This window comes from Thermomyces lanuginosus (genome assembly GCF_041956635.1).
Source record: "Thermomyces lanuginosus strain ATCC 200065 unplaced genomic scaffold VTN49scaffold_31, whole genome shotgun sequence".
Classification (NCBI taxonomy): domain Eukaryota; kingdom Fungi; phylum Ascomycota; class Eurotiomycetes; order Eurotiales; family Trichocomaceae; genus Thermomyces; species Thermomyces lanuginosus.
In genome coordinates, this window is record NW_027192365.1 from 400,678 (window position 1) to 426,558 (window position 25,881).

Here is a 25,881-nt window from a genome sequence, read left to right on the forward strand (position 1 = left end):
TTGTTGAGCTGTTCACCTGCGTCGAGAGGGCTGTTTGAATCCGTCACATGCCTCGCCAGTCTTCAGTCAGCGAATGAGGGGCATGCGTTGGGGGTAGTGAGGGGTCCAAGTGATCCACTTTTCGTCAGGCCCTGATCAGATCAGGAAATCAAGCTTCCGGTTTCCGGAACTGTTGTCCAGTTCATTCTCCCTCTGTCCAGCAATTGCATCTCTAGTTGAGGTCTCGACACTTGGGATAAGTACGGTATTTAGGGATGAAAGAAATATAATACACATAATCTCGTTGCTGTGGGAATGCATTTGTGTTCCGCGGAATTCCTGACGATTGATACTCGAGTGACGTAATTCTATCCATCTGATATCAAGATAATTCAGATAATTAACTATTCAGGGACCTTCAGAAGTTCAGATGAATCCGCAAACCATGTGAGCGCATTACTCCGTACTCCTTGGATAAATGACTATTGTATGTGCAATGCACTCAATGCTATCTACTCCGTATCTGTACCCGAATGACGATGCGTGTCACATGCTCCCATGAATAGTCCCAAAAGCGACCCAAAACGCCACCGCCATCGAATCCAGTGCAGAGAAATACATAATCAAAGAAATGAAGAAAAAAATAAAAAAGACCCTACATGTATCAACAGAGACACTGGGAGATTTCACGAGTAACAAAAAGCACTCGATGGAAGGAATCACCAATCAGCCGCCCATCCGTTCTTGTCCAGGAACTCTTCGCAGACTTGCTTGAGCGCATAGTTTGGTCGCAAGTCCTTGACAGACATGGGTACCCGCGTGATGGGATCTACGCCTGACTGCTCGATGTGCTTCGTGATGGCAACCCGGTCAAAGCTATGTCCTGACAAAGTGACCACAGGGTCATGCATAATCTCGAAGGTGATGTTGTCTACGACGTAGTCGGGAATGACCTGGGATGAGTCAGCGGCGAGTTTTCCGGCCTTGGCAGAGAGGATAGCAACTCAGCAACGTACTCTTTCAGCGACCTCGCCATTCGTCGCAGCTTTGAATGCTTCGCGCACATATTGGATTTTCTTCTGGGCCTCTTCCCGCAGGGCTCTAGTGTCCTCATTGTACGCAATCTCGCCAATCTCGCCACTTTCTAGCTGTCGCTTCGCTTCTTCCAAGTCGCGCTCAAGCTCCGCTTCGATCAATCCCTCCACGCTGGCCAAAGTGCTGTTCATTTCTCGCAAGCGCGCGGTCTCCTTCATAGCCCAGATCTTCTGTTTAGCTCGCAGCACGATTCGGGATAGACTCTCGGCCTGCGCGCCATTGGTCTCCAAGCTGGTGCGATACGCTTCGATAGCGACGTCGTATGCCTCTTGCGGTCGGTTGAGTTCTAGCAAGGCCTGCCCAAGGTAGACGCTGCTCTTGAAGCTAGTAGGGGTCTTTGAGCCAATGAGCCTGATAGCGGTGCGGGCATCTTGCTCTGCGCCTTCCCATTTTTCCAGCTTCAAGCGGGTGACTGCACGGTTGGTAAAGAAGCTCGGTTCGGACGGGTTTTTGGAAATCCTGCAATGTTGCGTGTCGCCGGTCAGTACTCTAACACCCCACAATAGCATTCCCCTTTCCGGGCGATTTCACGTACGCTTCCGAATATGCCTCCTCCGCACCGGAATAGTCGCCCTCTTTGAAGAGCTGATTGCCCTTTTCTTTGAGCTCGTATGAGGTCGGCATTGCTGATGTGACCCGCGCAATGTAGAGCGCTGTTCGGGGTGTCTATTGTAGAGGTAAAAAAAAAGTTCAGGGCAACCGCTCCGTCACTTAGGGTCAGGGTCGCATTTGTAAGTTGTGAACAGGCACGGTAAACAATTGCGATTGTGATTCACGTGACCCAAGTATTGGGAAAGAAGGATACGGAGTCCTCCAGAATCCTTTGGGAGCAGTACTCACTAGATGATTCTTGTTTTGTGTTGAATTTCTCCGAGCTGCTAAGTTTGGGGGTGGAAGATGGCGGATAGAAAGATATCGATGTTGGCCGAAACTTTGAACTAGATGCATTTGTAAACGGCCACGCGCAATTTTATATATCTACAGATGACCACTTTACACGTTAGAAAATAGCAGAGAATGTCCAACGTTGTATTGATCATGACCGCGTACAATTTCCATTTCCTCTATTTTTTCCTGCTAAACTTTTACCCCAAAATATGTACAGTCAAAGGTGCCAGGAACAATCCCAGGAAATATCCGACAGTCCTCGTAAATTCCGATCCAAACCCAAAATAATTTTCGTCCAAACATTTGATTCCTTCCAACATCCAGGGTTCATGGCAAACCGACCGTGGAACAACTCTGGTGGCGAAGGGACAATTTTCTTCGAAGCGGTCGGAATTTTTGACGACCATCGAGAATCGTAGATAGATTTTCAATCGTTTAAGCACTGCCGTTGAACTGCTTCTCGTAATCGGTAATGGCCTGAACCTTGGCGGCGGAGGCGCTCTTGGGGTCGAAGCGGTAGGTCAGCCAGTCGAGGGCAAGCTTCTTGGCAAGCTCGATGCCGACCACGCGCTGGCCCATGCAGAGCACCTGGGCATCGTTGCTGAGGACAGAACGCTCGACGGAGAAAGGATCATGGGCGGTGACGGCTCGGATGCCGGGAACTTTGTTGGCAGCGATGGCCACACCAAGGCCAGTTCCGCAGATGAACAGACCGCGGTCGGCTTTGCCCTCCGCGATCATCTTAGCTCCCGCGACGGCCGGGTGAGGATAGGCCGTCTTGTCCGATGTGTCGTTCACGCCAACGTCGATGACAGACTCAACAAGGGGGCTCTTCTCCAGTACAGCCTTGATCTCCTTCTTGTACTGGAAACCGGCGTCATCGCCGGCCATGACGATGCGGAGAGGCTTGAGATCGGCAGACATGTTGGACGAAGGGTAGCAATCAGGTATCAATCAACAACAATGCAATATGTATAGAAGTCGTTAAAAGATATATGCGCGGAATGATATGCAGAATACGGATGATTCAGAGCAATGAGCCCTTTTATATCAGCTCTGAAATTACTAGAGTTGATCACCGTCTCCAATCTACCCGCACCCGGCACCCGCCCGGGACCACCGATCAGTGAATAGGCCCTGCCATAAACCATAGCTCGGCATGTTTTACAAGGATTGGAGGGCTCAAAAAAGCAGGTTTGCTTGCTAAGCATCGACAACAGCCAATTAATCGCTTCATACAGATCAGTCGTCTATGCTAAATGCGATGTGGCGGATGGTTAGCTGCCCCGCGATGAGATCATTGAATCCACGGAGGGCTCCGCAGCGTAAAAGGCTCTCCCCACTTCCCCGGTTAAATTGAAGAGTGAAGACGCAGTTCTCGGGAGGATGGGAGTCCGGAAGTTTGGATCAATGATGAATAATATGATGGCAAACTACATGTATTACCATGTGCGGTCGGCCCTGAACCAGAAGTACATCTCTTGACACTTTTCAGGGTCGAAGAAAGTAACAAGTGCATGAACCATGGCAACTGACCTTCTCCGAGGGACCGACTACTCTCGGGCCGAAACGGAATACCGAATGAGGTGTTTCCGACGGTCTTCTCCTTTCGTGCGTTCGGTCAAACTCCGATCGTCGTCGCCGCTTCCGGTTTGATTGGATATGCTCGCTTAGTCAGCACTTGACCCTCGGCAAATTGCCGAGAGGGGTAAGATTGGCTTCCTGTCCTGGTCATGTGACTGTAACCGTAAATTGCCTGATCAGGGTTAAGAAAAGATTCCGGTGATGACGCCGATCGGCCGAGGGCTTCAGCGTCACGCTTGACCGAGAACGGGCTCTCCGCAGTTTCATTCCAACAGGACAAGTTCGTCGTCGAAGGACAAAGACAGACGAAGAATATTCGAGTCGATCTAAGTACTAGATGTCGTAGTAGCCCCTTTTTAGATCCATCCCTCGGCGCATCCTGCAAGGACAGTTGGTTTTCCGTCACGGGAGCCGTGGTCAGCCCACTCTCGCGCTCGGATTGAATGACATACGCGAGTATACTAGTCCTCGAACTCGTAGGTCATTTTTGCGCTTCCCTATGCACTCAGTTCGCTAATTGATAGCTTCAGGTGCACGGTACATACTCGCCGGTGTGTCATTTCGCCGCATCGAACGAGATTCGCGCCAATAACGGCCACATCACGCTCTGCCCTTGCGCATGGAAAGCCCAGAAGAAACAGCCATCGCTATAGCTTGCAATTCAGTTCGATCCCTAGCGAGAGTACATTGGTAAATTGCTGCACAAAACACACGATTCCGCAATGGCGTCCTCGGATTCCATCACATATCCCGTCCTCCCCAAAAAGATCCTCTTCATCTCGTTGAAGATGTACTTCACTCCCTCTCGCACCCTAGAATATCTACGTGGGTTACTCGACCCCAAGAATGAGATTGTTCGTCCGCAGAACCGGGAGAAATTGCTGCTGGCTCTAATCCCCGACTTCCTAACCGTCTATCCGTCCGCCGAAATCATCCGAGAGTGGGAATCAAGCACCAATCAAGAGAAAGCAGACCACTTGCCACCGCCATTCCTGCTCGGTGCGCAGGATTCGTTCTGGGAATCCCTGGGCCCGTACACCGGTGAAGTGTCACCGCTGGCGCTCAAGGAGATCGGCGCGTCGATCGTGGAGCTGGGTCATGCCGAGCGGCGATCAATATTTGGAGAGACGGATGAGATCACCGCCAAGAAGGCCGCAGCGGTGTCCGCCCACGGGCTGATCCCCCTGGTCTGCATCGGCGAGGTGAACACTCCTGGGCCCGAGACATGCGCGGCAGTTGAAGCGGCCGTCAGGGAATGCGAGGTCCAGGTCCGTGCGGTGCTGAAGGCCCTGCCTGAGACGGCCCCGGTTATCTTTGCGTATGAACCAGTCTGGGCGATTGGGAAGCCGAAGCCCGCGAGCGTGGAACATGTCTCTGCCGTGGTGACTGGTATTCGGGCTGTTATCGGAAACCGACCGGGGCCCGTGCGCGTGCTCTATGGTGGCAGTGCTGGTCCGGGGTTATGGGGTCCCGGCGGGCTTGGGAAGGCTGTGGACGGGATGTTCCTGGGTCGATTCGCTCACGAGATTGAGGGAGTCAGGAAGGTAGTCAAGGAAGTTGAGGAAACATTGTGATGTAGCATTTGACTGAACCTAGCTAGAGCGTACGTAGATGGCTGTATTATACAAAAATATAGTCGCACGATGAAAAAAGTTGGCATTTCAATCTCGGACCTTTTCGTAATTTTAATCAGTGTTTGGTTATAACACGCTCCTTGCGCAGTTCATTCTTCACCCGCGTGATCGTGCCGACACCACCATACACCACCGCCGTGTACATCATGGCAACTGAGGCACCCGCATCCAGCACGGCCTGCGCTTGCTTACCATTGGTGATACCACCAGAGGCGAAGATCGTCTTGTCGACGCCAGCCTGCGCAAGCTTCTCGCGATACCGCGCGACAAGATCCACGGTGCGGTCGAAGAGCTGCGGTCCAGAATAGCCACCCACTTCACTCAATACCCTCTGTTCGGCGGGCGGCAGGGTAAATCCTTTCGGCAAGGGAGCCGGACGTTGTTTCGTTGTGTTACCAACAATGATTCCGTCGACCCCCGAAACCTGCACTGCATGGCAGATACCCACGACTTGCTCATCCGAGTCTTCATCGGGGCTGACCTTGACCATGACGTACGGCTTCACTTTGCGATCGATTCTCTTTGCGGCGTTAACTACACCTTTGAGAATCGCGGTCAGGGGTTCGGTAGCTTGCAGGTCGCGAAGTCCGGGGGTATTAGGGCTGGAGACGTTGACGACCAAGATATCCGCGTACTTTCCAAGTCGATCGACACAGTATACGTAGTCTTTGGTCACTGCATCGATGTCATTGTCCGGTGTAACCTTGTTCTTGGCAACCTGAACGGCGAGCAGTTTGCCTTCCGTTAGACTTCCCGGCGGAACGCCAGCTTCACCGTTCAGAACCCGTCGCTCGCCTTGCGCATTATACCCGAAGCCATTGGCGAAAGCGAACTCTCTCACACGCTGCTGCAACACCTGAGCCATGTGATCGGCGCCTTTGGAGTTCAGACCGTAACGATTGATCATTGCAGATTGCGATGGCAGCCTGAATACCCGCGGCTTCGGGTTGCCCTCCTGAGGCTGGGGTGTTGTGCCGCCAACCTCCACGATCGCGGGTCCCAAGGCGAACAGAGGATCGGGGATGTCGGCATGTTTGTCGAGTCCGCCGGAGATACCGATGGGATTAGAAATAGTATATCCAAAGACCTACCACAGTCAACAAGGTACCCCTAATTATCAATTTGGCAGCGAAAGATGGTTAACCTTTGTCGCCAAAAGTCCGTCATTGTCCGGATGGCCGCGTTCTCGCGGGTGCAGGCCCCAGCGATACAATTTCTTCAAGGCCGCAACACCCACGTGGTGTGCCTCCTCTGCATCGGGGTACAACCAGCGGAGGAGTGGGACAACCACATATCGGTGAGCGCTCGCTCTGGTATCCGTTACGTAGAGGTAGCCGCCTATAAGCCCGGCGCCCAGCAACACGCGAAAGGTAATTTTTCTGAGAACGCTTTTGGAGCGCCTGACAGGTTTCGCTGCCACCTCTGCTGCTGCTGCTGCTGCTGCTGTCTCCGCGGCAGCTGTTGATGCGTGCCTAAGTTGCAGGGAACATGTTGGACGAATGAGATACGAAGCGGTACGCTGGTGGAAAGCCGCTGATACGGGAGACCTAAGGCCCCCGCGTGATATCGTTGGGAGTGAGGCCCTCATCGGGTGCCGGCGTTAGGAGGGGATGGTGAGCACTGTAGAGAGGAGCCAACTTTCATGTGCGTTAGAATATTCGTCGCCAATTCGAGTTGCAGACGAACTCAATGAGCTTCAATTGGACGAATTGAGATATACCTACATCATCTAATACCTCTGAACAGTGGATTCGCACAATGGGTCCCTTGTAGCGCTGAAATGCAAGTCAATAGATTTTGAATGACGTCGCGATTGGGAGCGAATAAACCCATCCGTGTTCCCGTAGGCGGTGAGGGCTATTTCGCAACCTCTCTCCAACTATGAAGCATTCCATACGAAAACCATGCTTGTACGGAGTACGGAGTACTCTGCACAATGATACTTGCTAGCCACTACAGTTTGTTCAGACCATCAACTGGCATTCGCTCAGTAGCTCCGTACGGGCAGCTCCCCTTAAGATGAATTGGATCACGCGACAATGGGATCGTGGGAGATGGGTTTAAGCTTTAGCCGAGGAGCTACCGTCGTATTCGTATTTCAGGAATGCTTGCAAAAAATTAAAGTTGCAGAGGGCGTCTGTCAACATACAGCCAAGATAAGCTGGGCTTACCGCTATTCATCACACAGAGTATCATTGGGTGATTGTCGCTCAAATCTCACAAAACCTGCATTGAATTGGCCATAAAAAAGACTGCGGGGAATGCAGAGATCCCAGTTTCCCTTGAGTTGTTTTAAAATTCGTTTCTCATGACACATTCTCCGTCCAAGCAGTGTACCAGTTGCAACTTCATACGAAGAGCGTACTCCGTGCTTCGCGCTCGATTTAGGGAGTACTTGAGGGTCTACAGAGCTAAAAATGCTTTCGCCCCAAAGCGCTATTTACGGAGTAGCGAATATGACCTCACTACGATCATTGCACCGGCACTGCCCGGTACATGTCGCCAAGCCACGATCTAACAAACCTGGTTACTGTTAGGTCGTTAGGCATAACAATTCATGATGCAAAAATAAACATTTGTTTTTTGCTTGTAATTACCGCGAACCCCGTACTCAGGGCTCAGATCTGATTGGCATCTATCCGCAATGATCTGCTTTGATGGGACCAATGACATAATACCTGATCTTGGCATCTAAACTAAATACGAAATTGTCTTGCGAAAACCGACAGCAAAAGCGATCAGCATTGCGAGCTTCAATCCGGCAGCAAGCTGAACTCATGAAATACTTATCCGCTGAAACGAATTGATGGATACTGGATTGACGTCTCTTGGACATCCTAACCAACAGGAACGTTTCAGAGGCAGAAGCCAAATTACAAAGCCAAGCAATCCGGTGAGGTTCGTCCAAACTTCCAAAAAGCATTTTAGTCACGAAGAGGTTTAGGGCATCAATGGGTTAAGCTCGTATCGTGTGGGCTTTCCGGCTTGGCTTACACCAATATCATTTGCGGGTTGACAAATTGTGGCAGACTCCAAGCGGACCAACGCCAGATGCCAGCTGAACTGGTGCACCGGCTCCATCCATCCCAGCAAACTTCGGGAGTCGGCACTCGCGGAGTCGAGAGGATGAACGATGGTCACTGTGCCACGATGGAGGGATGGAGAACAAGAAGTTGCTGGCGAGCTTCAGATTATGGAACCTCTGGGGACGGGTATGAAAGTCAAAATCAAAAATAGGTCTAATTTAGATCAGGGATCTTCCAACGAAACCCTATATAATCACTCACGTGGATGAGGGTGGAGGGAACAAGCAATGGCATTGTTCCTCTTTATGAATTACTCAAGTGCGATCCGCTTACTGCCTTCCGCGTTTGAATCATGGATTTGATCGGTGACCTTTTTGACTGGGTTTCAGACGATAAGCACTCCGGCGGAGGCGGCGGAGGGAGCGGTGGAGGAGGGTACGGAGGATCAGGGTACGGCACATCTGCACACGGAGCGTCAGGACATGGAGCGCACGGGGCAAACGGAGTAGGCCAAGGAGGAATGGCCCATGGAGGACAGACATTACATCCAGGAGGAATCAGTCATGGAGGACCTGGGATGAACACAGGAGGAGGAGGAGGAGCTAGTGCCAGCGGGAATCACGGAGGTGGAATTTCCACCATCGCGGAGGCAGTTATGGACGACGAATGGTACGGCCATAAGATCTTGCGGCCTCATCATATCTTCGACGTCTCCAAGGACGTGAGTGAACCGGTCGCGCACGATATTCCTCCATGTGTAGGCGGCTGATGGCTTTGACAGGCATCCTCCTCCTCCAAGTCAGGATCATATCAAGTCCATCCCGTTGGTGGCTCGTCACCAATTCGAGGACCATCCTACCACTCTCGTCACATCCAGTCTCTTCGTGGACGCTTCTATCGCCCCGATGCGTTCCAGCTCTACCTCGGCACCCTGCAAACTGGATCTGTTGACCGACGTCACTCTCTCATGGCCGCCACGCCAGATTGCATTTCGCGAGTTCAGTACCAAGAAGGCGACAGCCTACTTGGATTGCGAGCCGACGTCGAGATCTTCGAGCCACAGCATCCTGGCGCCGTGAGGTATCAAGTGCCGATGTCTTACCAGACCACCAACGGCCAGAACCAAAACCTCAAGGGTACGGTCGTGATCATACGAGAGGGTGTCGAGCGAAAATTCCGAGTGGAGATCACGCGCTACCACCCAGTCGGGGTTCCAACACCCCCGACGATGCTGGTATTCTACTGGAAGCCTTCTAAATCAGTCCCGTCAATGCTGGGCGATCACCACAACAGCCCGCAGGACGGTGACATGAAGTTAGTTCCCGCGGACAATCCGGAAAGGGTTCTTGCGGTGTGGCAGAACCTGTCAACACGACAGACAGTGGGCCGATTGAGTGTGATTGAAAAGGCAGACGATCCCACTGGCTTACTTGTCGAGATAGTGGCGAGTTGTCTTGCTGTTGTTATGGCCAAGAAGACCTCAGCAAAGGGATTTTTGTCAGGAATCACAAAGGTAATCTGACGGGTGTTGGTCAACGGTATCCATGGCTCCGACGCTGAGTGGCACCAGTCTTTGATCATTCGTTTCAAGCATTGACTCTTTACTCTTTTTTTTTTCCGGTTTTTCTTATGTATATATAGTCCTGGATTTATCGTTTTCGAAGGGTATGTGGAAATAAGATGGCCCGTCATTCGCTAGAGTGAATCAGCATCTTGCCAATTGTGAGATTAAGAAGTCGCAACAGACCGCCTCAGGGGGAACTCTCTTGTGGTTCCTACCAGGGACGTCAGAGCTTATAGACTCGGCCATGTTGCGTCTGATACCTTCACCGTGACGTCAAACCCTTCCGGACAAACCTTAGATGTTGAGCTCTCAGTATTGAGTCGAACCGAGATCTTTCCTGTCAACCATCCAAACACCCATCACCACAATGGCATCCTATCTGGTGACTGGTGGATCATCTGGTCTCGGCCTAGAACTGGTCAAGATCCTCGTTGAGTGCTTCGAAGAGAAAGATGTCTTCCAAGTCATCGCGACGGTTGGAAAGGAAAGTGAATTTTTAAGGGATTTGAGACGAAAGCATGAATCTCGACTGTTTGTGCTTCAGATGTGTGCCACGGATGAGAATAGTATCAAAGAGGCTGTCAAGAAAGTCCAGGCCATCACCAACAATGGGTTGGATATTCTGATCAACAATGCCGGAGTCATGAGCAATACAACAACGGACGTGACGCAGATGTGAGTCGGGATCCTCATTGTAGGATTCGAAGCCTGTCCTGCTGATGCACTGCCTGTCAACCATAGGACGGATCTTGTTTCAACCTTTTGCGCGAATGTTAACAGTGTCCATCTGGTTACAACAGCATTTCTTCCCTTACTAAGAAACGGAAAGAGCAAAAAAGTTCTGAACATGTATGGGTCAAAATCGCGGTCGCATCTTGGGTTCAGAACCACTGATTCTTCATGCAGCTCTTCTGCGATGGGCTCGATTGGGCTCGCCCAAAAGTACATTGGCTATCCTAAACCCGCATACAAGATCTCCAAGGCGGCATTGAACATGTTGACAAGGCAGTACGCTTTGGACCCTGGTCTACACCAAGAAGGCTTCACATTTCTCGCAGTCAATCCCGGGGTAGGTCTCGTCGGAAGTCTATATTCGAGAGTAAATTGAATTCGCAGCTGACTGACTCGCATTTGTTCAGTATCTGCAGACTGTCGGCACGACTGGCAGTGAACTCTCCCTAGAGACCGGAGCAAAAGGGGTGCTTGACGTTTTGCATAGTGCAAGTGCCAAGGACAATGGGTGTTTCTTTAACATCAATGTTCCAACCTGGAAACCTCAACCTGGTCAGAATGAGTATAAAGGCGGCCAACTACCGTGGTAAGTTTATTGTGTGGAAAGCTCGATGCAAAGAGACTTTGGCGTCGTCACCGAGGGAGCACTTGGCCCAAGATCTGATGGTGAAGATCATTTCCGATTTGTTTCGAATCGACCATCAACTGATAATACTATCATCCAAAACCACAGCAAGTGCGACAGCCCTGGGCCGAGGCTTGTCATGTTGATGGATAGTGCGATGGGCCGTTGATTCATCTTCTCTTCAATCTTTTTCTAGGATTTGCGATCGGAGCCTCAACTTGATTACTTTTTGGGAGACCAAGCATCAACCCTCCAATCAATTCACATTCTCAAATTAGGGCTACCAGCCTCAATTTCCTCAATGGGTACTCTCACCGAGGTGACCTGAACGTCGTTTTTTTGTCTCATCAAAGAGATCTGTTAGCATTTATTTATGCCTTCCGCAAAGAGTTAAAGAGTTCTCTTCCAAAAGAATTAGAATGCACTACTTCATGCTAGATTCGAAGCCATTGGACGCATAGCATGCATGACTCAGTCATAAGGGACAATTTCAGTCATAGAGAACATAACCTACTATCTACAACGCCATATCTCCTCCCCCGTTGGTCGAGATAGCTGGAGAAACAAGATGACGGGCCGAATCTCTGATCGGTCTGCGACGGCAGATCTTCAGATTGATTGGCGTCGCGAATGGAGCCATTTTCTTTCCGCCTGCTGAGTCTCGCCCGGCCGGTTTGAGAGATCCCGAAAGTCTGTCAATAAAATCTCGTAGCTTACTATTTTTGTTATCAATTATGTAAAGGGTTGGCAATTCAAAAGGGAAAGCAATCAAAATGATGATCGACGAATCGAGTCAAGGCTGTAACTGCGCCTCTTGACGTATGATCGGGCTCATACGCGAGTAAAGTCTATCATCAGAAGTTGAACAATAATGACTCAGGGTGGCACGAGCGTTTAATACGGGGCCGAACAGCGTCTGTTTGGAGTAAAGCAGATGCTGAACTCGGGACCGCGGGGGAGGCCAGGGCTCATGATCTATTCCTGAGGTACCTAGAGGTAGGTAGGTAGACAATGCAGCCGCCATAGACTGGGCATGCTCGGGACGCCGACGAACGTCACTTTTCATCACCGTGCATGTGTCTTGGCTTGGTATCTCCCATTTCTAAATGTCGCGTTCGAAGACATCCGAACCCACTCCCAGGAGAAAGTCGATTAGGTAGTGCATGCCTACTGATCATAGCATACTGATCCGTAGTGAAGTGGTCCATAAAGTCAGTCGGCGTTCTCGATCAGATCCAACGCACGGCCCCGGCTAATTTTTTTTTTTTTTTTCCCCGAGATCTAATTACTTCCGTACCTTACTCTGGTAATTTGATCACATCAGCGTTCTGGGAGCTTGTTAGAAATTCTTGCCCGCATTCTCGCAGAGCCATTCATTGATCCTGCCGCTGTGGAGCGTCCGGGAGTTCCTGCCAGTCGTCTTGACGGCTCATTCTACGAAGGCGGATGCCTGCAGATTTCACTCGAGATCGTAGCTCGAACACTCTTCGGACTGTTAAAGCTTTTACGTGACCTCCAAGAAAGGAAATCGATCCATGAATTTGGATCCTTCTGTTGAACCGTAAACGCATCTGCCCTGGCCCGTAATTGAGATCTGGAGCGCTGCATATCTAGTCTCACTCGCCATGCATTGTGCATTGGGTTTGGCCAACGAATGATTCCAAAAAAATTTTCCGAACTGATGCCGAGGGGAACCTACGCTCACGTCACCAGCTGGCGATGGCGCATCTAGCTGTGCAACTCAGAAATCTGCCGCATCAGGGGACAGGGTCCTAGAATCGGGTTCTTGGAAACTCAAGGCGTGATGCATGTCCATCACTGGCACTAATCTCTGCATTATACTGACTACGGACGACCTGTGCTCGCTTGATTGCAAAAATAAGCGACGAGACGATGACATCCCTGTCTCCATCGCAGTTCAAAAATGGAGCCCGTCCGAGAACGAAGATCTCATTGTCGCGCTGACTGCCGCGATCACAATTTCCAGAAACTAGCCTTGGCAGCGGCAATGCATCAGTCCAAACGAATGAGATCTCACGATGCTGGACTGTGTAGAATCTGTCCCCTTGGTAAAATAAGCTGCTGTACCCCTTAGGATACCATGTTCATGGATTCTGATGTTCAGCATTAATCGACTTCTCATCTAGATCAATGCAGCTGTCGGCTATTTCTCTTACTATTTCCATTTAGCAGAATCATCAGCTTGGATCTCGCAATTGGCCAGCGCACAAGTTAGCTTGTTATCATCGGTATGAGGAAATCGTACGCGCGTCTTCCAGACAACGTCAATCAATGCTTTGATTTTGTCCAGCAACCGCGCCGGTTTGCCTGTGATCGATGTCGACTGCAAAAACTGCGCTGTGAGAGAGATATTTGGCGGCCAACTCTCATGCCATGTAAACGATGCCGCAGGGCCAACATTGGCTGTACGATCAGCACTTCAGCGCCAACATCGCGAAGGTGTAGAGAAAAATCCCTTGTCCCAACAGAGACCAAGGAGAATGATGGCGGACGCGTTGTCCTTCAAAACGAGCATTACAAAGTTTCCTCATCCGGGATGGCAACTCAAGACTGTCCGCCACTGGTAGATACTTGTCAAGAACAAGTGGGCCAAGGGCTTGATAATGTCCCTGCCCTAGATGGCCAATGCGCGGTGTTTAGCACGCGGCAGGAACCACTCAAGGCAGAACCCGTGAATGATGAGTATTGCTCCGTCAATGATTTCGACTTGGACATATCCAATATGCCATTCTATAGCGGGTTGATCACACCCCCATCGTCTGATGCTGAACAGGAAGGCCAATTTTCCGTCAGTAACATGGCAGTCCCGGGGAAGGAATGGCCAATTGAACTATCGCAATTCCATGCAGAGGGTCTTGGTATGTGTTCCGGACCACATAAGTGGCAATCATATAGGAATCATCCCTGATAGGACCTCAGATCTTTCTTACGACGGCAAAGGAGTTTTTCGTCCAAACCGTGAGCAGATGTATTGCAGAAGTCTTCTGGATCTGAACATTCATTTTCTGGACTGCCAGCAAAGTCTCTCCCAGGGACTCGCCATGCCTGGGAGTTCAACCCCCGCAACACCAATGGAAATCAGTATGACGAGCCTGGACTATGCCGTGCGGACGGTTCTTGCATGCTCAGAGCGATTCATGAACGCGGTTCGATCATTGGGGAATGACCATCCGTTTGAGATATCTGTGCAATGTTTAGCCTCGTCCGATATTAGTGCTCGTGTCGCGTTGCTTGGCCAACCTGAAATGCAACTATCAGCGGGTATCATCTCCGGCTCACCTTCCGAATGGCAGCCAGGACTTCTGCCTCCAGTAGAGCCGTCGTCATCATCCTTCAAACGACCACGACGGTGGGCGGACATGGACGCGCCCACGGTCATTGCGGCGCTGAGCTGCTACACCTGCCTGATCGGAATGTACCACCTCGTCCTGTCATACATCCTGCAGGAGGTGATTGTTCCGTCTCCACTGGAGACCCGATCTACCCCAGCCGTCCGTCATCCGCTGGCCCACTCGGACCGGGTCCAGGAACCACAGCTGCGGATGTTGTTCCTGACCATGACGCAGATGTTGGGCAGGATCGAACACAGCATTGGGTTTCCAGAGACCAGGCGCGTCGCCCTGCAAGCTGATGATGGGAGTCGCGTTGCATCTCATCCTGTTGCCGCAGCTCTGCTGGACACCCATTGTGGCAATGGAGTAGGAGATCGACGAAACATGGTGGAAGAGATGATCCAGACGTTGAGACAGTACATCGAGGGTGTTTGATATCAGTGTGCTTGTTCAAAGCCTGACGCTGCACTGGCATTGAGAGCAGATATATACAGGTGTATGTATATATATATAAAATATGCAAAGGTACCGGGCTCTCTGCGGGAATGGTATAAAGACGATGATCGCCGCTTATTCATGAGCATCGCTGATGCCCAAGTATGATTTCTCGCCTGTTATTCAGGTTTAACGACTTGTAGTACTTTGCTCTGGAGAATTTTGATGGGAGCTGCCGTTGGTGTTCTGCGTGGTACGCCATTGGAGATTGGTACCAGTATTACACAACAAAGCTGAACACTAAGTCGATTGCTCGTCTGACGATATGGAGCGATTGAAAGTTGATCAGTAGCAATATACCTATCCAAAACACAGCCGTCACCCTGACTGACTGACTGACTGCCGTTCGACGAGTCCGACCGTCGTCGTTGGATGAAATTTGAGTTTCGGACCAGTCTGAATGTGAGGACTTGCCACGCGGTTCCTTGGCGCGGTAATTGAGTTACAGGAGTTGACTAGTTTAGTTACCCGTAAATTACAAAATTACGTAATGAAAACGTTGCCCAGACTCTTGCTCTCCTGACCAAACTCTGTCGGCCGACAGGGCCCGAATTCTTGCCCCCTTGATGTGGGAAATCGCATGCATTCGACCAGGTATACTGAGACTAATCCATCTGCGTGCTATCGCTCAAATCTGTCCCTAATCTCAGGAGACAGATTTTGACTTTCGGATACGAATGACATGCATGGAATCCATGGATATGGATGGTCAACGGAGAGGCCAGGGTCAGGAGCTTGACGCTCTTCGGCGGGTGGGTAGGCAGATGGCCCACCCGGAACGTTCCACTGGGCGTTCGCACCAATTTGATTACCTAATGCTCAGTCAGCAAGCTTCCTTCTCTCGGAGTGCCGTCGATCCGGATGAGAAAATTCTCTCCCACGGCCGGCGTACACGCCAGCATGCTGTCCATGTTTTTTCCGGCCGGGATTCTTCAACCGTGTTGAGAGAGAGGCTGCTCAAGTCTCTGTCGTGAACCGTTGGGGATAACCCGGAGGTCCACCGATGGAAGCGGGAGAATCATGCACGAGTCCCATTCAGACGGGAGCGATGGGGCGTCAGCCGCGTCTCCAGCCACGGCCTCTACTTTAGATCGTACCTCTGTAGCTCGCGCTTTGAATGGAGGAATACGAGTTGAGCAGTTTGCACGCTTCACATCGCTTTTCTTCGGCAATGATCATAGGCATCTCTGGTGAGAGCACCTGGCCCTGATTAGTCACACCGACAGATCGACCAGCCCAACAAGTCAGTGATTGTCGTCGCTTGTGCGAAATTGCGAACAGAGTTCATTCAGAGAACCCGAAGCCCGAAATACTCCGTATGGCCGGCGGATTCAGGGAGCTCGTGTGGACTCCGCAGCTCAAGAAAGCCAAGCCCAATGTTTCCACCGCACGAGTTTAACTGGCCACAGTCCGGAATAACGTTCGTTCAGTCTCGTTTTCTTGGATCTCAATTTCGGACGGAGTCGATCGTCCATTGCGTGCCCTGAAGACTGAAACGCACGTGTCAGTTTGCAGGGTGTGGCAATTAGCAGGGTGCGTCGCCGTAAGGTCGCAGGAGTTAATTTCCTTGAGCTTATACTCGGAGGAGGGAGGTGCACATCAGATGCACCCTCCGTCCGCAATTTCTCAACCACTCTGAGAAGGAGGTTCTTGATGGCTCCCAATCGCACAATGTTAGACAGGAATTTGCGTTACTCTGTATGGGGAGGATGAACGAGGACCACTGGAGCAGTTCAAGGAACCATCGTACAGGATTGAGCGTAGTAAATTCCGGTTGCAGGTAATCCTGCGGATCTCGTCGTGACCGGTGACGACCAGCTGCGAACACTGCTACCTTGTTCGTTCAGCTGTCTTGCATGGAAACAATCATGATATCATCATCATCATCAAATCTCGTCCAAATGACCGCCCGGAGATCGGGCGGCAGCAGTGGTTAGGCTACCATGCACTACGAAGGACAGGCAACACTCGCGACGACATCTGGCGAGGCCAGTGTCCTTGACCAGTTGACATTGAGCAAAAGGATTGAATGGGAGGATTGGAGGACGTTGCATGCATGAGGTTGTACTCGTGTGGTTTGATTCTGTGCACCTCTGCGACAGCTCCATGGGATGTCGTTTGTCCACTGCATCACCTGTCACCCGGATTCCCTTTCATTTCGATGTGATTCGAGCTCCCGCCATTCAATGTGTCTAATAAGAACGACAAAAGCTTGGAGGGGGATATTTTCCATGTGTGAAATCATTCGCAGACGGGCGGGATTCGAGTGATTTGATTGCTGGGTGTAATTCGCCCGCCAACAAAGCAATTCCAGGCGATCATCCTGCTGCTGAGCAAATCATGTCGTTTTTTTTTTTTTCTTTCTTGGACAAATGGCAAACACATGGCCAGGGTGGCAAGGTGAACGCGCAGACGTTGCAGGCCAGCATTATTATTATTAGGTTGACTTCCGGATTCAGCATCTTGCCTCGGCCGAGCCAGGGAAGTCGATCCAATGGACGTTTTTGATCAGGGACGGGAGGGTGTGCCTGGAAGCGGCGAGAAATGGTCGTGCCGGCCACACTTTCCCTCTTGGTGACCGCTGTCTTTTTTCTCAGACGGTCGGCCGATTCGGCCGTGCTCGCCGCAAGATCGCTGACTGGCCAGGATGCCGATTGCCGACCGTCGGTGCACACACCCTGGGCTTATGCACACGGCCCAACCCTGCGCATAACCTCACCAGACCGTCGAATGATGATGATCCTGTCCAGCGGTGACCAGCGCAGGTTTCATCAATTGTTCCGAAATACGGACACCGTCATCCTTCATTTCCTACGAAAAAAAAAAAAAAAGAATAAGATTTCGACGTTAACCTAGGTAACTTCCGCTCTTGCGCCAGTCCCCCCGGCCAATTCCATCGTCCAAGTCAGATCGCGGCCGCTCCCATCGTCCTGTCGGCTGGAGCAGATCTCGCACTACATGTAACTCCTAGGTTGAAAAATCACCCCCGGAGAGTTTGCGTCGGGTTCTTCGTCGGCATTGTGGTGTCAGTCAGGCCACAGCGGTCGCTTCGACTGGCAGATCAAGTCTGTGCAGTGTCAATCATGCCCGAGTTGAGACTAGCGGATTTCCTCGTGAAAAGGCGGACATCCAGTGAAATAATTTTTTCTTGTTGTGAAGGTCCCCGGGGCCCAATCAGCGTCGCCTCCGCGCCCAATTCATGATTTTCAAAGTTTTTTTTCATCCACCGTTTTCCGTTCCTTCTCCCTTTTGCCGCTCCGTTTCCCGGAAGGAGGATGGTCCGATTCCGTTTCCATGGTCGCTGGTCTGATTATCTATCATTCGAGGCGTGCTTTCTTGCTGCCACGCCACCCAAGCAGAAATTTGACTTTTTTTTTTTTTCTCTTCCCTCGTCTCCCCTCGTGGTTTAGTGTCCCTTTCCCCCCCTCCCACTTTCCGTCTCTTGCTATTACTCCATTCTTTCTTGTACTTTTCTCTCCCTCTTCTTCTCTCTCTCTTTTTCCACATTTTCCTCGTGCCTGAGAGAAGCGTTTATCGCTGGTAATAATCTCGATTGCAACTGCAATTCATCCCCCGCCCAAGTCCCAAATATCTATCCCTTTGCCCGTTGTGCTGTCGTCAGACGGTGCGCTGTTCACAGCTGCCGACCTGCACCGCGGGATTGGGTTGACTGGGTGTTTTGACCAAAGCTCCAGCATTTAAACCCGAGTTGGTTTGGGTACCTTTTCTTGCGCGTGGCTTGTCGCGAATCGACCGACAAGTAGCCAGCATCAGCACTGGGTGTGTCAGACCCACCCGAGTTTGCTGGTGGATACGATTTTCTTGCTTGGCCTGGCTCGCGGATAAAGAGAAGTTCCCACCACTCCCTGCCCCGGTGGATGACCGTGGGGACTTCATTCCTGCACAAGCCTCTTACTCTCCCACCACCACCACCAAGCAAGTCCCTCTAAACCTATCCACTATCCCAACCTCACCTTATTCGGTGGAGACCAACTTCGGATCTCTCTGATACGGGATTCTGGCAATTGATCTCATCGGCATCGGTCTGTGTGTGTTGATTCCCAACCCCGACCGTGTCTGCTTCCTTCGACGCGTTTTTTTATTTTTTTCCTTGTGACTTGGCTGCGGTTCGGACTTCTGATCCTCGAGGTCTCGGGTCGCGGAGAGCAGAGAGAAACGTGTCTCGGTCTCCATTGGACACCTTCAGGACTTCGACAGTGAGGCGCCGCGGCGTGTACCGCGCGTGATTCATGATTCGGCACGTCCAGAGTCTCCTTTAAATCGGTCTAATCACTTTTGTCATTTGTTTACCATTGCCTGACCCCTCTCTTCGCGCCCCTGTCATCATCTCTAATCATGGATCCCCGTTCTCACCCCTCGAGACCTCCCTCGACAACCATGCCGCAAGGCGCGGCTCCCTTGAACATGCCACCTATGCCGCAATACCCGATGCAGCCCCAATACCCCGTCTCGCAGCCGCAACCGCATACCCTGCCGCCATTGCAGCCCCATCACGGCCAACCGCCGGCTCCATACATGGGTCAGCATTACCGGCCCGACATGAACCGGTTTCCTTCAACATCGGCGCATGAGGTCTACACCACGGCAGCGCCCATGGCGCCACACACCCTCCCGCCATCGTCCTTCCTGGGTCACCCGGCTCAGCCGCAGTCCCAGGCGCCACAGCAGTTTCAGACGCACCCGACATTATTACCGCCCGCGTCCAATGCTCAGGCGTATCCTCAACCCATTGCTCCCGCGCCGCCGCGTGATCGCCGGCCCGATTATCCGGCCATGCCCCCGGCTGCCTACAGCCATCCCGACGGCAAGGCACCCATGTGGGCGGGACCCGACGGCATGGCCGCCGCCAACGGCATGAACCCCTACTGGGGTAAGGAGCCACCGCGCGGTCAAGTGGTCGGATCGCAGGGCCGACGTGGTATCCTCCCCTCGGTTCCCGGTCGCGCTGCGGTGAACGGCGTCAACGGAACCGCGAAGAACACAACAATACCTGCCAAGGATGCCGATGGGAAATTCCCGTGTCCCCATTGCAACAAGACGTACCTGCATGCAAAGCATCTCAAGCGCCACCTCTTGAGACGTAAGTTTTTTTTTTTTTTATACCTTTGTTATTCCCTAGGGATTCTATGAACCGATTCGGCTAACTCCCACTTTAGACACTGGAGATCGGCCTTACATGTGCGTCCTGTGCAAGGACACTTTCTCCCGAAGTGACATTCTCAAACGCCACTTCCAAAAGTGCTCTCTTCGGAGAGGCAATCCTACTGGCGCTACTCATCTTTCTCATCCGCAGGCACATGTGAGGCGATCACAGGCGGCTGCCAACGCGCCAGCAGGGGCGAAGCCTGCTCAAGAAGAGGTAAGTTATATTTGGCGGTCCGATCCCGTCTACAATCACATTCAGAACGTATGATCCGGCCCCTCGAGGACACGGTCGGGATCTACCCCAACGGAGTCTCCTCAAGTATCATGGAAGTGGAATCGATGTTGATGCTCATCATTTCATGTACAGGTCAAGCCCGCCCCTGCGATTCCGGATAATAAGCGTCCTGTCGCTCCTGGCCAGCCTGGACAGCCCGCGCAGCCGGGTCAACCCGGTCAGCCGACACAACCGGGACAGCCGAGCCAGCCCGGTCAAGCTGGTCAGCCGGGGCAGCCGGGGCAGCCGGGGCAACCGGGTCAGGCACCGAACGGTGACCTCGATTGGACCAGCATGTTCCCCGCCGGAGCTCCCGACGGTTATATGAACCCGGTATTCCCTCAGTCGATGGCGCCGGGTCACGAACCCATTAGTACGCATGTCGATCCCGATCGCAAGTTCTACCCGGCCACGACGGCAGGAAACCAAGAGAGTGGGATGAATGGGCTCTACATGGCTTCAACAAACATGAGCGGTGACGGTATGCGTGATCCCAGCGGTGTCTCGAGTGTGGAGCAAAAGAACCCACAAGAGCCTATTGCCACTTGAGCGTGATTGGAATTGTCCCATTAACTTATGCTCGGGGAACAGGATCCGTCGCGCCCACAAGGCAATAGGAACGCGGGTGGTAGATGGGTTAAGTCGGCAATGCGGAACCTCGGGTCGCCCAGTGTGGATTACAGCGCATGAGGGTTTTGTCCTTTTGTGTTTGATATCCTTTTTAATGCGCGGGTCGTTGCTCAATCTGCCCATGATGCCTTGTCAGGTTGGCGTCTTGGGAGTTGTTTGCTTCTCGATTCTTTTGACGTGACATCAGTTCTTTTGACGCGATTTTCTCTTCTCATCGATAAAGGCTTTTATGATGCCGTTTGGGAAGAAGAAAAAAAAAAAAACAGAGAAAAAGGGCGGCGCTGAACCAGGACGATGGGGATCCGCATCTTCTTTGCCAATTTTGTCGACTTATCTCTCGTGGCTTTCGGATCATTGACACGGCCGTGCTTTGCGATATTCCTTCTATCTCATCGATTGTCATGAGTGATACAGTTGGTGGGGGCGGTTTCACTGGCGTCAATCAATAGACGGGGGTTATACATGTGTGTTTTTGTGTTTGACAAGTTGTGTTTTCTTTTCCTTTGAGGCGGTGGTGATGTTGTTGGTTGTTACTGCCGCTGGATGTGTTGTTGAACGGGGAATAGAGAAATCAAGGGCGGGGTTTCTTCATGTGCATTGTCGATGTGGTTTATATGGATTTGCTGTTTCATTTTCTTCATTGATTGTTCTGGGGAAGAAGCTAATCGGGCCCAAAAAAAAGAAGAGAGATCACTCCTCCTTGTGAGAAATGTTGTGTTCTTCTGGCTGCGGTTGTTTGACTTTCTCGTTCAAAGTCGAATTGCGCGCGTGAAATCTCAGATTGGGAGGCAGCAGTCCTGTAAAGTTGTGCTCGAGCTTGCTTTTTTTTGCTCTTACTTTCAGATACTGTATCTTCAAAAGCTGGTTATCAAGCATTATATCCATACAGTCATGGAACGTCGCGCAGTCATATTCCGCTGACAGCTGTGTTATGACTCAATCGTAGTGTGCTAATGTATTATATATGACAGACTTGAATGGTCACAGTTTAACAATGTCTAGATTCTGAATCATATGTTTCCATGTCCCGTAGTCTTCAAAATAAGTAATACCTAGTGACTGACGAGGATACCCAAGAGCCAAAAAAACCCCATAGATAAATGATGTCTCGTTAAGTCGTAAATTCATACAGCCTGTTCCAGAAGCCCCCTAACCAGCCAGCCAGCCAACGAACCAATCCACCGTGTGCCTGTTCAACATACATAACCTAGAAGGAAAACAGTAGTTCAGAAGCCCTTTTTTTTTGTGATAAAACAAAGTGCGAAGGAAATCAAAACATGAAGGTACATATTACCATCATAGAACTTCCGCCCAATCCAAACTCCCCCCCTTTCTAGAATTTGTAGTAGGGAAAGAAGGAAGAAAAAAAGAGAAAAAAAAAAAAAATAAGAGAGTGATCAGGAAACTGTAATCTGTAGTAGCTAAGCTATCACAGACTCAGCTGGTCGACGCTGCCCACACGAGTCATCGCACCTAACCGTCCGCCACCCTTGGCGACCATGCCAAGGCGATAGAACCGCTCCTCGCCACCCGCCGTCCGGCCGCCGATGTACCATTTTTCGGCTCCCAAAGCGTCACGGAATCCCGAGGGGCCGCCGCCGGCGGAGCCGCTGGAGGAATCGCTGCCTCGCCGGTGACGGTGCGCGGCATTGGAATAGGAGATTGGGATCGGCGTGGAGGTGGAGGATGGTGACGGATCGTTGCTGGATGATGAGGATGATGTTGCTGCTGCGGCGGCGGCGGTTGGCGAAGAGAGGGGTGATGATCTGCTGTGCGGGCTCGCATGACGGGATTGTTGTTGGTTGTAGTTGTGGGTTGAGGGTGAGGATGATTCGGTGGATGTCGATGAGGAGGCTGTGGGATTGTTGGTATTGTTGGTTGTAGTGGTGGTGGTGGTGCTGCTGCTGGAGTTGCCGTTGGCTTTTGTTGTGATTCCTCGCGCGGTGCTCGAGGAGGAGGACGAGTTCAGGCTTGACGATAATGTCGATGGGCTCGACGGTGTGCCCGAGGAGGACGGCTTGAATCCCGTTGCCGAGCCTGCTCGAAATGCCGCGAAGAAGTTCGCGAGAAAGGTTGGGCGGTTGGAAGGCATCGGCGGGAGCATTTCCCCAAAGTTGGCGTCTTTGCAATTGTCTCTCCAGTCGTGATCGTGTAAGGAGTTCTTTTCTCTCTGATGTCGATGTCGATGTCGATGCGATGACTTTTTAGACTATCCGGCTTTCTCGAGTACCATGCGGGATGAAGTTTTTGAAGATGAGGAGGCGGCGATCCCGATATATCCCGGTCGGTTGCCTTGTGGGGAGATAGGGATGGATCTTAACCCAACCCAGGATAGATGGGTTCGCTGCAACGGGGCCCGATGACGTCGTTGTCGCTTGAAGAATCTGGGGAATATCCGCCCTCAGACCAGATCGGTGATGGTGCTTATAAGTCTACGAACAACGCCCACTCTTAGCTTCACGCCATGCAGAGTTTATAACTGGCTCCGTTCGCTGTCCTTGGGTTCCCGGAGAAGGGCGAGAGTTTGAGACTCGGAATGCGCCGGCCCGCTGCACGAATCACATGTCAACCTTTTATTAGATCTCCATTTCCCCGCGCTTCGCTCGGTGTTCGATCGTGACTGTCGTCATCCGTCAGTTCCTCCCGTCGTCCTGTTTTTGATCTTCGTGAGGATCGGGGAGCTGTCGTGCAATGATGATGCAACAAGCCGGATAACTTCGCTACTTTCCGTGGCGGCCGTTGCCGTCTGCGGCGACACAGCAGCTCAAGCTTCGACGCTTGCAGAGGCTATCCACATGCTCTACCGCAGGGCTACTTTAGCACTAGCAGGGCGATGATGACAGGCGGCATGGTGCGGATGTGATTATGCAGGACAAGCTCAGAGCTGGTGGTGTATAGATGTGCTTCCTAACGGCGATCGGCTCCCGCAGCGCTTCACGCCCTACAACAGATACCCCTTGTCTGCCCAAGGTGGTCCCCATTATTAATAATTAGATTGATCGAGACACGTGGAGTGCGACTATAAGAGCAGTTCGTTTTCGAGTTGAGGGCCTTCGTTCAGCTGCGGCAAATCTTTAAATCGCATGGATCTGTACGCTGCCCAGGTTCTAATTACTGCTGTTCTGGAACATCGAAGCTTTAATCAACAGGATCCTAGCGCGATAGCCATTCACTCCTAGCTACGGTAGAAGCCCTCCTACCAACAATATCCTTTAGAAGTATTACACCATGCTCCCGTTCGATGCTGCATTCGCAAGTAATAATTATTAGTAGTTTGCTTGTGGTAGAGCGGTGCTTTTGATGGTTTCGAGGTTCGTCCTGGTCTGAGCCCATTTCGCTCATTGTCAATCCTGATCATTTCACGGAATCAGAACCACATATCGAGTCGACACAAGCATTGCCAGCATGTCAAATCCGCCAAACTCATGGCACGATGCATAGCGCGGCATGAATAACAGTGTCCTCCTGCCCGTGGCCCCTAGTGATCGGAATTTTGCGGATCACGTGACTTATCTATACCGATTTTGGCCGGCTCCCATTCATCGTCAGTTTTCGCTCGAGTCTTGCGTTGCCCGTCAGCAAAGCAGTCAGTCAGTCTGCCATTCGCTTGCCGTCTGTCGATCGGTCACAATGGTAAGTCACCAGCTTTCCATATGGAGGTTTTGAATGTGTTATCCATGCCCATGCGATCGAATTGCTCGCGGCGTCATGCCATTGGGGACAACCTCGTGTTCGACATCATCCGGATGTGATGAATAGTGCCATTGCTAATGCCCTATGTCTCTAGGTTTCCCCTACCGTTCAGCGCCTCGCGACGGCCTCCTACCGCTCCGCGTTCGGACCCAAGTGAGTGATGCCAGCGCCGTGTTCTCTATGTCCCCTTCGGCGGAGAGTACCGCATCGCCTGTTCTCAAGTCCGAGTCGTCGTGTGCACGGGATTGGGGCAGGCAAATCCGGAATTGGCACAATGGTTCAGAAAATGGATTGAATAGCCATTCTAATGTCTCGGTTTTAGATATGATGTTCCCCGCCACTTCCACGGCCTGACGTTGACCAAGGCTGCGCGATAGTAAGTCGAAACGGGTACGCATTTAAACGGACGGTCAAACTGAATGGCTTAGTGGCTCTGTCGTCGCTCCTTTGGGCGCCACGCTCGGCTTTGTGGTCCTGTACTTCGCGGGTGAGGTGCCGCGTGTTCGCCGGGACGTTTGGTCGCGGGTGCTGCCGTTCCTGAGCGGCTACTTTGACCGAAGCATCCCGCCGGAGGACAACGTGAGTATAACAACTTGGGCGAGATACTGTGTCAGATGCTAACGTTTCTTGTTCAGCCGTTCTGATCAATACGCATGGTTCTCCGCATTGGCCATATGGTCGGGAGGTCCACGTGGCTGCGCTTGTAGAATACGACCGAATTATAGCATATAGATGTCTCAATCGACATTTTTTTCATCAACGTTCATCTACGCCCTGTTACTTTCCATGTCCAGTTTGATTGTACAGCACGTTTCGGTTCAAATTCCGATGCGGTCGGGACACACACAGTGCCCTGACCGTAACCAGAGATAAGCGGCCAACCGCAGCCCGTGCTTAGACTCTGTCGAATTCCAATAGGGAAGCACTCTCTGGTAGATGCAAATCGTACTGTTCCCATACAGGCAAGTCCATGCGTAGCGCTGATTAGAGTTTATCTATCTCCGACCTTGAACTGGACGATTTAGGGCACTATCAAGCTTACGCAGCGCCGCGAACCCCATTTCCAAGAGTCATACATACCAATGTTTCCCTGTGCTTGCAACGATACTATGGACGGCGACCAGCCCCAGATTCGGTACTTTA

The 25,881-nt window shown here is 51.6% G+C and overlaps 13 protein-coding genes across 13 annotated transcripts; 7 read left to right on the forward strand and 6 right to left on the reverse strand.

Moving 5' to 3' along the window:
- Positions 1–698: 698 nt before the first annotated feature.
- VTN49DRAFT_4167 (uncharacterized protein) lies at positions 699–1,698 on the reverse strand (the record flags this gene model as incomplete). The annotated part of the gene is made up of 3 exons (XM_069412083.1): positions 699–932; positions 996–1,533; positions 1,610–1,698. The coding sequence occupies 3 exons, from the start codon at positions 1,696–1,698 to the stop codon at positions 699–701; spliced, it is 861 nt and encodes a 286-aa protein (XP_069267362.1).
- A 473-nt stretch (positions 1,699–2,171) lies between these two features.
- VTN49DRAFT_4168 (uncharacterized protein) lies at positions 2,172–2,381 on the forward strand (the record flags this gene model as incomplete). The annotated part of the gene is made up of 1 exon (XM_069412084.1): positions 2,172–2,381. The coding sequence occupies one exon, from the start codon at positions 2,172–2,174 to the stop codon at positions 2,379–2,381; it is 210 nt and encodes a 69-aa protein (XP_069267363.1).
- A 16-nt stretch (positions 2,382–2,397) lies between these two features.
- VTN49DRAFT_4169 (uncharacterized protein) lies at positions 2,398–2,886 on the reverse strand (the record flags this gene model as incomplete). Its single annotated transcript, XM_069412085.1, has 1 exon — positions 2,398–2,886. One exon carries the CDS (start codon positions 2,884–2,886, stop codon positions 2,398–2,400), a length of 489 nt encoding a protein of 162 aa, XP_069267364.1.
- A 1,382-nt stretch (positions 2,887–4,268) lies between these two features.
- VTN49DRAFT_4170 (uncharacterized protein) lies at positions 4,269–5,120 on the forward strand (the record flags this gene model as incomplete). The annotated part of the gene is made up of 1 exon (XM_069412087.1): positions 4,269–5,120. The coding sequence occupies one exon, from the start codon at positions 4,269–4,271 to the stop codon at positions 5,118–5,120; it is 852 nt and encodes a 283-aa protein (XP_069267365.1).
- Positions 5,121–5,235: 115 nt separating this feature from the next.
- Positions 5,236–6,768, reverse strand: VTN49DRAFT_4171 (uncharacterized protein; the record flags this gene model as incomplete). Its single annotated transcript, XM_069412088.1, has 2 exons — positions 5,236–6,267; positions 6,325–6,768. 2 exons carry the CDS (start codon positions 6,766–6,768, stop codon positions 5,236–5,238), a joined length of 1,476 nt encoding a protein of 491 aa, XP_069267366.1.
- A 1,790-nt stretch (positions 6,769–8,558) lies between these two features.
- VTN49DRAFT_4172 (uncharacterized protein) lies at positions 8,559–9,728 on the forward strand (the record flags this gene model as incomplete). The annotated part of the gene is made up of 2 exons (XM_069412089.1): positions 8,559–8,927; positions 8,988–9,728. The coding sequence occupies 2 exons, from the start codon at positions 8,559–8,561 to the stop codon at positions 9,726–9,728; spliced, it is 1,110 nt and encodes a 369-aa protein (XP_069267367.1).
- A 409-nt stretch (positions 9,729–10,137) lies between these two features.
- On the forward strand, positions 10,138–11,092 carry VTN49DRAFT_4173 (uncharacterized protein; the record flags this gene model as incomplete). The annotated part of the gene is made up of 4 exons (XM_069412090.1): positions 10,138–10,445; positions 10,512–10,619; positions 10,677–10,839; positions 10,910–11,092. 4 exons carry the CDS (start codon positions 10,138–10,140, stop codon positions 11,090–11,092), a joined length of 762 nt encoding a protein of 253 aa, XP_069267368.1.
- Positions 11,093–13,684: 2,592 nt separating this feature from the next.
- Positions 13,685–14,915, forward strand: VTN49DRAFT_4174 (uncharacterized protein; the record flags this gene model as incomplete). Its single annotated transcript, XM_069412091.1, has 2 exons — positions 13,685–14,006; positions 14,068–14,915. 2 exons carry the CDS (start codon positions 13,685–13,687, stop codon positions 14,913–14,915), a joined length of 1,170 nt encoding a protein of 389 aa, XP_069267369.1.
- A 3,694-nt stretch (positions 14,916–18,609) lies between these two features.
- Positions 18,610–19,227, reverse strand: VTN49DRAFT_4175 (uncharacterized protein; the record flags this gene model as incomplete). The annotated part of the gene is made up of 3 exons (XM_069412092.1): positions 18,610–18,874; positions 18,950–19,059; positions 19,111–19,227. 3 exons carry the CDS (start codon positions 19,225–19,227, stop codon positions 18,610–18,612), a joined length of 492 nt encoding a protein of 163 aa, XP_069267370.1.
- Positions 19,228–19,331: 104 nt separating this feature from the next.
- On the forward strand, positions 19,332–20,964 carry VTN49DRAFT_4176 (uncharacterized protein; the record flags this gene model as incomplete). Its single annotated transcript, XM_069412093.1, has 3 exons — positions 19,332–20,076; positions 20,153–20,355; positions 20,509–20,964. 3 exons carry the CDS (start codon positions 19,332–19,334, stop codon positions 20,962–20,964), a joined length of 1,404 nt encoding a protein of 467 aa, XP_069267371.1.
- Positions 20,965–21,575: 611 nt separating this feature from the next.
- On the reverse strand, positions 21,576–22,249 carry VTN49DRAFT_4177 (uncharacterized protein; the record flags this gene model as incomplete). Its single annotated transcript, XM_069412094.1, has 2 exons — positions 21,576–21,789; positions 22,176–22,249. The coding sequence occupies 2 exons, from the start codon at positions 22,247–22,249 to the stop codon at positions 21,576–21,578; spliced, it is 288 nt and encodes a 95-aa protein (XP_069267372.1).
- A 225-nt stretch (positions 22,250–22,474) lies between these two features.
- VTN49DRAFT_4178 (uncharacterized protein) lies at positions 22,475–23,137 on the reverse strand (the record flags this gene model as incomplete). The annotated part of the gene is made up of 1 exon (XM_069412095.1): positions 22,475–23,137. The coding sequence occupies one exon, from the start codon at positions 23,135–23,137 to the stop codon at positions 22,475–22,477; it is 663 nt and encodes a 220-aa protein (XP_069267373.1).
- A 1,355-nt stretch (positions 23,138–24,492) lies between these two features.
- VTN49DRAFT_4179 (uncharacterized protein) lies at positions 24,493–25,382 on the forward strand (the record flags this gene model as incomplete). The annotated part of the gene is made up of 5 exons (XM_069412096.1): positions 24,493–24,678; positions 24,833–24,891; positions 25,061–25,114; positions 25,167–25,317; positions 25,374–25,382. The coding sequence occupies 5 exons, from the start codon at positions 24,493–24,495 to the stop codon at positions 25,380–25,382; spliced, it is 459 nt and encodes a 152-aa protein (XP_069267374.1).
- Positions 25,383–25,881: the final 499 nt, after the last annotated feature.